Raw genomic sequence first — 9,215 nt, 5'->3', positions numbered from 1 at the left:
GGGGGTCTGGAGGGGTTCCCCCCGGTGCCATATCCACGCACGCCCCTCGCGCATGCCGCGCGCTGGGCTCCCCCGCACATGGCCGCAGCTCACCTGTTGATACCTAGGTTGCACGCAGGTGCTCGGCACCTCGCTACCCGCGTGTAACCGACTGTCTATAAAAAAACCAGCACGCCGCCCACGCCGTCGGCCCCGACGGCTGGCCCGCGGACGCAGAGAGCTGCTGCAGCCTACCATCAGCGTCAACGCCGTACACTCGCTCGCCGCCTGGCCCCTGGTGCCGTACCCACAAGCCATCCGCGCTCGTTTGCCATGCCGACTCCGGCATCGCGCTCCGGAGCGCTGCCGACCACTCAGCGGCCACGGCGGCTGGTGGTGCAAACTGGTCAGACCAGTCGAGGTCGCCAAGCCGCGCCGCTCCACACGGCCGCAGCCTGCCGCCACGCCAGCGTCGAGGCGGTGCCACCCGGCCGCGCCACTGCCGCGTTTCCAGCGAGGGGCTCGCGCGCAACCTGATGGGCAAGCATGGCGTTGGCGCCGGCGTCGGCACTCGCGGCGCTCTACGCCTCCAGCGCCCTTGGCGGCAACGCGCCTGGTCAGAGCGCACAGGTGGTCACGGACCCCCACCCACTGGCAGAGCAGGGCCCTAGGCCGCTCCCCGGTCGGGAGGACCCGGTGGTGGCCGACCTGGCAGCTGCCCTGGGGCCGTCTTCTCGGGAGGGCCTCAGCCTTGTCCAGCCGCGCAGCAGGCTGGGGCCCGGCCCGTTCGCATGGAACGAAATATCGGGGGAGCAGAAGGCCGGCGGTCAACCGCAGACTGGCGCGGAATGGGCTCACGCAGCCCATTTTTTATGGACAGTCGGTTACATGGGGGTAGCGAGGTGCTGAGCCTTTGACGCACTTCTCGCTGCGCAGAGTGCAGCGGACCAGGCCGCCGCGCCGGCGGGGCCGGGCCCTGCAGCAGCTGCAACCCCCACGCCAGCGGCGGCGGCGCCCACGGAATCGGCGATGCGGCCTGCCGCGGGCGCCGCGGCGCCGGGCCGGGGGGTCGAGGAGCCGCCAGCGGCGCTTGAGCGGGTGGCCGCTGCAGGGGATGATGCGGCGGAGGGGCCGTGCCTTCCCCCAATCGAGCCGCAGGGGCCGCTCGTGCTGGACAGTGCTGGCGTCCACCTCCCGTCGTGCCGATGCGGGCCCTGCCAGAATGCACAGCGCTTTCGTGGCAGGCCCCGTCACTGGCAGCAGCGCTCACAGCCCATCCTCCCCCCGCCGCAGTGGCGCCGGTGCCGGGCCCGGGGCCATCCTCAGGAGCCGCAGCGCCGGCGCTGGATGGGCCGGCGGCCGCGGCCGGCGCAGAGGCGGCGCCCCCAGCGGAGGCCATGGAGGCGCCTGCTGCGTGAATGAGCGGAGCGGGCGGCCTGGAGGCTGCCCCGGTGCGCCCCTCGTTCAGCACCATTGCAGCCGGCCTGGCCGACAGGAACGCAACCGGCCACGGGCGGGCCCGCAGCTCGGGCGGCGGCGCCGCCCCAATGGGCGTCAGCGGCGCGGGCGCGACACCGCCGGCGGCCAAGTGGCCGCACCTCGCAGGCCTCGCCTGCCCGCCGCGAGTCCCATCACCTTCACCGACGCCACGCCGGCGTGCGCCTCAGGGCGCGTCCCTGCGGCGGTCGCCCCGCGCCCGCTACCCCGCACCCTCGGATGAGGAGCGGTACACGGCTGCGGGGGCCGCGGAGCGCTGGCGGACCCTGGGCCGCGCTCGCTAGGGCTGCAGGCCCCGGGTCGATAGATTTATCACGTCAGTCGCACGGCTGAGCTTGTCTCGTTTGCGCATGCCTCGTAGCCTTCAGGGCACGCCATTCCCGGCGGGCTGGATCTTGTCGTGCGTGGGTCGCCCTCCTCAGCTCGGCCTGCTGTTGGGGCGGAGGGAGTGTTACCGCTGCCGATCTTGTGTCCCTGCGATCACCATAGTCACTGCTCACTCTCAGTTGGCGTCGCGCGGCGTTTCGCGCCTAGTGTGCGATCCCCCAGCGGGGCCGGGCTTGGGCAGCCGCATCTGCGCGGATGTCGTCGATTTGTCATGTGACTTCACATGTATTAAGAAAGTGCTGCGTGCCGGCTGCCTTCGATGGCGCCGGCAGCACCTGTGGGGCAGCGGCGGGCGTGGGAGCAGGCCGGTTTGCTTTGCTTTGCGTTTGTCATAGAAAATGAGACTTAAAGCTTGTGGCCGGTCACCAAGAGCAAGCTTTGGACCCGCAGCACGGCAGCGATTGGCAGCCCGAGATGCTACTGCACGCGCTCATGGAGTGCCCGGCGGTGCGGCCGGCGCTGCAGTGGCTGGCGCGGTTGTGGCCGCCCACTAGGGGGGCGGACCCGCCCCTCGCCTCTCGCCCGAGGTGTGGCTGCAGTACAGCCCTGCGGCTTGGCGGCCGGCCCCGAGCAGTGGGGAGCTGTGGGCGCATCTGCGCCTGGCGGTCCTGGAGGCGGCGTGGCACCTGCGCTGCCGGCGGCAGGTGACGGGACAGCAGTTTGCAGCGGCTGACGTCGTCGATGACGTCATCGACGGCGTGGAGCGTGCGGTGCGCGCGGACTGGCACAGCGCCCAGTCTGACGCCCTTGAGCTCGCCAGCGCGAGCCCCTCGTGGTTCCCAGGCCGGGGCCGGCCCTTGAGCTTGTCTGGGTTTGAGCTGCGGTGGTGTGGCGGCGGCGTGGTTGCTTGGGTGACGCACGCAGCGGCGGCGGCCGGCGCGCAGCCACGGGTCAAGTTCAGGCTCGGGGCTTGTCGGATGGCGCGGCTACCGCTTCGGCGGCGGCTGGTGGCATCGGCGGGGGCGGCGGCGCGGGGGGTTGCAGTGGTGGTGGGGCGCTTGGAGCGCGTCGATGACTGCGGCGTATTGGTGGCACACGCTGTTGCGTGGAAGCCGTGCCTCCCCCCATTCGAGCCGCCAGGCTCGACTGTGTTGGAATGTGATGGTGGCCACCTGCCGTCTTGCAGATGCGGGCCCTGCTTGGCCACTTGCGCTTCCGGCAGGCGGCGAATCTGGCGGCTGGGCTCACGGCCCGCCCCCCTGGCCGCGACAGCACCAGCGCCTGGCCTGGGGCCGTCTCCACGCCCCGCGCCAGCGCAGGCGCTGCGTGGCTGGGCCGGAGGTGATGACGGTCGTTGCGGCGGCACCCCTGGAAGCGGCGCTGGAGGCAACCAACGCCCAGACAAGGCCTCGAGCACGCACAGGTGGGCCCGCAGCTCAGGCGATGGCGCAGCCCCGGCCGGCCGCGGCGGTTTCATGTGGCGTGACCTCGCCCGCACCCGACATCACGGGCCCCGCCCGCCCAGCGGGGTCGATCCCATCCACACCCACATCTCGTTCGCCTCGCCTCGCGCCTCAGGCGAGTCGCTGCCCTGGTCGCCCCGCACCTTCTACCCCGCACCCTCAGAAGAGGAGCGGTAAACGGCTGCCGGGCCAGCAGGTTGCTGACCATCGCAAGCCAACAACATGCAACGCAAAAACATGAGGACTGCCCGTATTCGCTGTCAGGATGCCAGGATGCCTGGGCAAAAGCGCGTACAAGCACCAGGACACTGGGAGCTGGTGCCTGGATACCCCTCACCTAAAAGACAGCATGACTTGGACGGCTGCAAGCTGCCAGCGGTTGGCGCCAACACTCAAGATGCAGCATGCTGTAAGGCCTGATCACATGTGAGTCGGCTCCCAGGCGATGATTACCTGTGAAAGGCCTATTTACTCCTTAGCCCTCAGGATACTAGCTTGAAGGCATCTTCCCAATAGACTCGCTCCCTGCACACTCCTTAAGCCATAGACAAGGCGGACCTGAAGACGTGTCCAACCAACACCCCGGATTGTGCAGTTTGGGTGCGGCACGTCATTATTCATTCGTCAACAGCAAGGGGCTGACGCGACTATCATGCGGCGTCATATCCTCAAATTCCAGGCATCCAGCCGCTAGACCTACTAGCGTGTGGCCACTTTGGTGGGCGTGCAGCTGCTGTTGAAAGCGGCACTGCCTCTGCTGGTGGCTGCGTTGCAGTAGGCAGTGGTGCTTTGGCTGTCCAAGTGGCGGGATTTCCTGACTGGCAGTGCGTTGATTGCAGCACATGGACATGGATAACCGCCCCTGCCCTCAACCCCAGTCGTCTATGTGCTGGATTGCTAGTCCCAGGGGGGTACAGCTAGCTGCGGCACCGGTAGCTGCCTCACTTCCGTGTTGCATCAAGCCGATGTGCGCATGAAGCTGTAGATGCTGTCCGAAGAGACAGCGCCTGTCGAAAGTTACTGTGTGCGATATTATATAAACCTGTCTTGTTGAGACCCTTCGCGGATGCAATTGCTGCAATGATCTGAGCTGGCAGTGTGTGTGCAGCAGGAAAGAATCGCGGACATACCTGCGTTTACAAAATGAATCCCCCACCCGTTCGATCAGGTGAATAGGGCGGCAGAAGCTTTGCATAGCGTGTGTGCATATCGCCGCGCTGCGCGCGCGCCACTTGCAACGCATGGCCCGCCCCCGACCCCATGCCTTTCCCCTCGCCCCCAGATGCCAAGTCGCGCATCGCCGCTGCAGCCGCAGCCGCTGCTGCCAGTGTGACCCCTGGCCAGCGCGACCGCGCAATCCAGCAGGCGGTTTTGGCGGTTCAAAGCGATCGTGCTGCCGCTGTGGTGGACGCCGCAGCAGCGGCGGGTGACAGTGAGGGCGGCACTGCTCGCGCAGTCGGCGGGGCGGACGCAGCGGCGGCGCCTCCACGCGGCGGCAGCAGCAGTGCTGGCGTAGGGGCAGCGCCGGCGCCGTACGAGCCGCCAGAGTGGGGCGGCCCGCCGGAGGGGTGAGTAGACGCAGGGTCCTTCCACCGACACGGCTTGCCGGGAACGCACAAATGGGGATGGTTGCTGCCAGCCATGGGACCAGCAGCGGCAGCAGTAATGGCGGCACCTGGCTGACTCGCATACCCGAGTTATCTGTGGTCAACCCTTTGCTTTTCCACACACCTCCCCCTTGTATTGTGCCAAACTGGTGACCCCGTGTGGCCTGTGACGCAGGTTCGACTACCGCGTCGAGGTGCTGAAAAACGGCCAGCAGCTTGAGGAGCGGCCGGTGGGGGGCGGCGGCGGCAGCGGGCACCACACCTTTGGGCGCAGCCCCGCAGCCGATTTTGTGTTGGAGCACCCCTCCGCGTCCAGGTGAGATTGCGCGCACGGGCGCGTGCGCATTGTGAGCGCACGTGCTTGCAGGTAGGCCCGCTAGTTTACATCGGATTTTTGCGTGCGTGTGCGTGTGCGCTTGGGGATGGCACGCATCTTTTGTGACAAGGAGGGCCGGAGGCTGCGCCGGGCAGCGTGCCCTGTGCAGTGTCTATGCTGTGGTTAATTCAGGCTGAGTCGCCAAAACACAAAGCAGCCGCTCAGCCCGCTGTGCGAGCACTGCTCAGCCCAGCGCTGTCATAAGACATCACTGACTCATTCCGATGGCATCACTGGTTACTGGCATGCGGTGCTTTGTGCTCCCCCGTCCGCCTTGAATGGACACAGACTACCGTGTGCATCAGAACACAACTGCACACACGCAATCCCACGTGCATGCGCACTCACACGTGCACCACTTAAAAACATACGCGAAATCAATTCAAGTTGGGCGCTCGTCTGTTCAAATTGGGCATGCGCATTTGAGCGAGTGCGTCTCCCCACGCGCATGCACGGAACAACGCTCCACTGCCATCCCAATCGCCCCAACCTCTGCTTCCCATAGGCTGCATGCTGTGTTGCAGTTCAACGCCTCCAGCGGGGAGGCGTTCCTCTTCGACTGCGGCTCGACCCACGGCACCTTCCTCAACCGGCAGCGGCTCAAGCCTGGGGCGCACGTCCCGCTCAGGTGGAAGGGGGGCGGGGGCCAGCCGAGGTTGCACATCTGCGGCTGATGATCGGGCTGCGCTGCTTTGGCCTGGGGAGGGGCCCGCAGTGCTTGACTCGGATTTTTGTACCGCAGCTCTGTTTGGTGTGCAGGACGAGGGCCCTATCACGCTTGGCCGAGGTCTGGGGATGGGACCCTGGGTCCGAAGGCCTGATGGGAGGGGTGCAGGCAGCCAGGCTATCATGGGGTCTCAAGGCCTGGCCGCTGGGTGGGGAGGACGCGCGGTGGCTGACCATGGGGGGCACTCTGACTGGCTTTGTTTCCCCCCACCCAAGCCCCCTTACTTCACATTTTGCTCCATGATCGCCTGGCTGCCTGCACCCCTCCGTTCCCCGCAACTCTGGGGCTCTCCTCGCCTGTTTCAACCTCTTCCAAACCCTGAAACCGCAGGGTCGGCGACACTTTCCGCTTTGGCCAGAGCAGCCGAATGTACCTCCTGGCCGGCCCCGCGAGCCTGATGCCCGAGGAGGGCCTCAGCCGCCAGCAACGCCGCCAGCTGGCGGCCTTGGAAGCCGCTCAGAAGGCGCGCGACAGGGACGAGGAGAAGGCGAAGCAGCAGATGGCGGCGGCGATCGGCGGCGGCGGCGGCGGCGAGGTGTCGTGGGGAATGGGGGACGAGGATGATGGGGCAACCGCGGTGGAGGGGGGTGAGGTCGACTGGCGGAAGTGGCTGGCAAAGAATGCGCCGACGGAGAAGCAGCAGAAGCTCCTGGACCGCATCAGGTGCGGTGGGCGGGGTGGGAGGGCGCGCCCCGGGGCATAAATCTTGCGAGAGAGGCTTGTGCGCATGTTTTGGGGGGCAGAGGGCTTCCATAGGACAGCGCTGGGCTGAAGGTGCAGCGCTGCGCCCTGGTGGATTTGGGGGGTGTTGGCACACGTTTTGGGGTCGGGGGAGAGCACAGGGGGTGATCAATGGTGGACGTTGCGTGGGGCAATTGGGGGTGCAGGCAAGAGGAGCAGGGGTAGTGGCTGCTGCGTTGCAGTGTGCTTTCAGAATCAGGTTTGGTACGCCTGGCTCAAACATGATACTGGGCCTGAGAGGTGGCTGGCGGGCTCGCTGCTGCGCGGCTGCCCACTTGCTCCGCGCCTGCCGCCCGGAAAACCCGCGCCCCTCGCCGCCTTTCAACCCTCAGTCCAGCACTCATCGCAAAACTCACCGGCCGACCATCGATTGTATCCAACCCGCCCCCAGGAAGCGGGAGTGGAAGGTGTCAAACCTCAGGGCTGAGAACGACAAGATCAAGGCCAAGGAGGCCCAGGAGGGCGGGCTCACGCCAGGCCAGGCCGCGACGCTGGTGAGGCGAGCTCGCGGCGAGCGACGGATTCAGCCTTCATGTGTACGGATTGGCAGTGGCCCAGCATCAGTGAGGGGCCAGCCCCCAAAACCCTGCGGGGCCCAGCCGCAATCGAGCCAATCGCCGTTCTGCCCGGCCTCGCAACCCCTCATGCCCCCCACGAGCCGCCGGTGGTGCTATCGGCACGTGCCCTTATCTAATCGCCAGCCCCTAGCCACATCCTTCGCACCGCCAAGACGCTCGCCAAACTTCCCACTCCCACGCACCCTCCTCTTGCCAAACCTCCCGCCGCCAACCACCTATCGCCTGCCCGACTTCCCATCGTCCAGGTGCGCAACGAGCGCGCGATGGACGCGCTGACGTCAGAGCTGGAGGACCTGGAGGAGGAGATGGGGGACAGCGTCACCGCGGCCGTCAAGGGCCGCGCGGCAGCAAAGGTGGGCGTCCTGGGATGACGCGGCTGTGGCTGCCCGGGCCGGCGGCCAATCGGCGACCGCGCAGGCGCTGTTCTCAACGGCAGGGGGCTTGTCGTGTTGCTTATGCAAGGGCGCGAACGAGTGCTCGCGCGGTCGACGTCGCGGTTTGAGCGCATAAGTGAGGATGTGGGGAGGTCGCAAAATCATTTGGCATGGGGCCGTGCCCGGGCGGTTTGTGGGCCCATAGGTTGGAGGGGGGGTGTGGGATGTGGACTTCGCCCACGGCGCGGGGCCATTCGTGCAGGTGTATTGGCTGGAGTGCACAGCTTGAAGTGTTTACCTCAAGTGGCGCCGTGTGTATCATGTTTGAGGGGGCCTTAAGTGTGTGCAGCTGAGCAATCCGTGACACACAACACACTGTCACCTGCCCCACCGCACCCCCACTCTTGGGCACTACCGATGTTCCGCCGCAGGCCGGCGCAGAGGACAAGGCAAAGGCTCAAAAGCGCAAGCGGCGGGCGGACAACGACGATGAGTACGCAAACGCCTCCAGTGACGACGACGACTTTTATGACCGGACAAAGGTGAGTTTTGGGGTGTGATGGCCCCCACCCTCCCCCTTGTGCATCTCGAATTAGCATTCGCATTTTTGGGGCCCATTGGGTGGATCCAGGGACTCTTTTTGATTTAGGCAACCATGTGAGGGGGCGTGTGGTTGTACGGCTCCCACTAGAGTGAGCCAGTGCACAGTGTTTGCGGGGATGTTCGTCTCTTCCTGCATATTCTGACTTGGCTGTCCTGGATGTCGACGCTTCCCTGCTCCCACCTCCCTTGCTGCACACGGCCCGGTCCCTCGCCCACCTCGCTGCAAATGGGGCACAACAACACGGCCCCATGCCCCTGCTTGATGCCTGCAGCGTGCCCTCGTATCCCCCAGCGGCAGCCTCCCGCCTGTCCCTGCCTGCCCTGTCAAGCACCTGCTGATCGTTCTGAGGGCGCCCTTTCGGCTTCTTGCAGTCAACCCGCTCCGAAACTTCACTTGCGCCCCCTTGCATCTCTCCAGCCCTAAATCCTGCCCCCATCGTCATGTTTTACTACGCGCGACAACTGCAGGCCGGCGGCGGCGGGGGCAAGGGCAAGCCGGGCGGCGCGGGCGCCAAGCGGGCAGCGGTCGGGGCCAAGGGCGCCAAGGAGGAGGCGGCGGCGGTTGAGACGGCCGAGAGCCTCCACAACAAGAGGTGGGCACAGGGGGAGGCGGGGGAAAGGGGCTGGGCTGGTAGGTTTGCTGGGGCAAGAGTGCAGGCCGAGTCGAATGTGGCAGGGGCTCGGACGGTGCGCAGGGGCCGCACCGGAGCTCTGATGTTTCAATGGTCTGTGCAGGCGCTGCGGGATGCTGTTGCCAGTCGATTCATTGGCCGGTCACAAAGTTCATTTTATTGAACAAGCAGGCGCGCATACACACACGCACTTGCAATTGTCCGGTGACACACGCATAGGCGAACACACACAACACCACACACACACAACACCACACACACACACATACACGCACACACACCCACACACGCACACACACCCACACACGCAC

At 66.2% G+C, this 9,215-nt stretch overlaps 2 protein-coding genes across 2 annotated transcripts; both read left to right on the top strand.

Annotated features, from left to right (window-relative positions):
• Positions 1-1,447: 1,447 nt before the first annotated feature.
• On the top strand, positions 1,448-1,760 carry MNEG_10746 (hypothetical protein; the record flags this gene model as incomplete). Its single annotated transcript, XM_014040783.1, has 1 exon — positions 1,448-1,760. A coding segment is annotated over one exon (313 nt), but the record flags the coding sequence as incomplete, so codon positions are not given.
• Positions 1,761-4,409: 2,649 nt separating this feature from the next.
• MNEG_10745 (Uncharacterized protein) lies at positions 4,410-8,987 on the top strand (the record flags this gene model as incomplete). The annotated part of the gene is made up of 10 exons (XM_014040782.1): positions 4,410-4,434; positions 4,549-4,834; positions 5,049-5,189; positions 5,755-5,877; positions 6,307-6,639; positions 7,109-7,211; positions 7,541-7,648; positions 8,101-8,211; positions 8,741-8,903; positions 8,968-8,987. The coding sequence occupies 10 exons, from the start codon at positions 4,410-4,412 to the stop codon at positions 8,985-8,987; spliced, it is 1,413 nt and encodes a 470-aa protein (XP_013896236.1).
• Between the last annotated feature and the right edge of the window lie 228 nt (positions 8,988-9,215).

This window comes from Monoraphidium neglectum (assembly GCF_000611645.1).
Source record: "Monoraphidium neglectum strain SAG 48.87 unplaced genomic scaffold scaffold02442, whole genome shotgun sequence".
NCBI classification, from domain to species: Eukaryota; Viridiplantae; Chlorophyta; class Chlorophyceae; order Sphaeropleales; family Selenastraceae; genus Monoraphidium; species Monoraphidium neglectum.
Note: the sequence above shows the minus strand (reverse complement) of the source record. Positions and strands in the feature narration are given on the sequence as shown.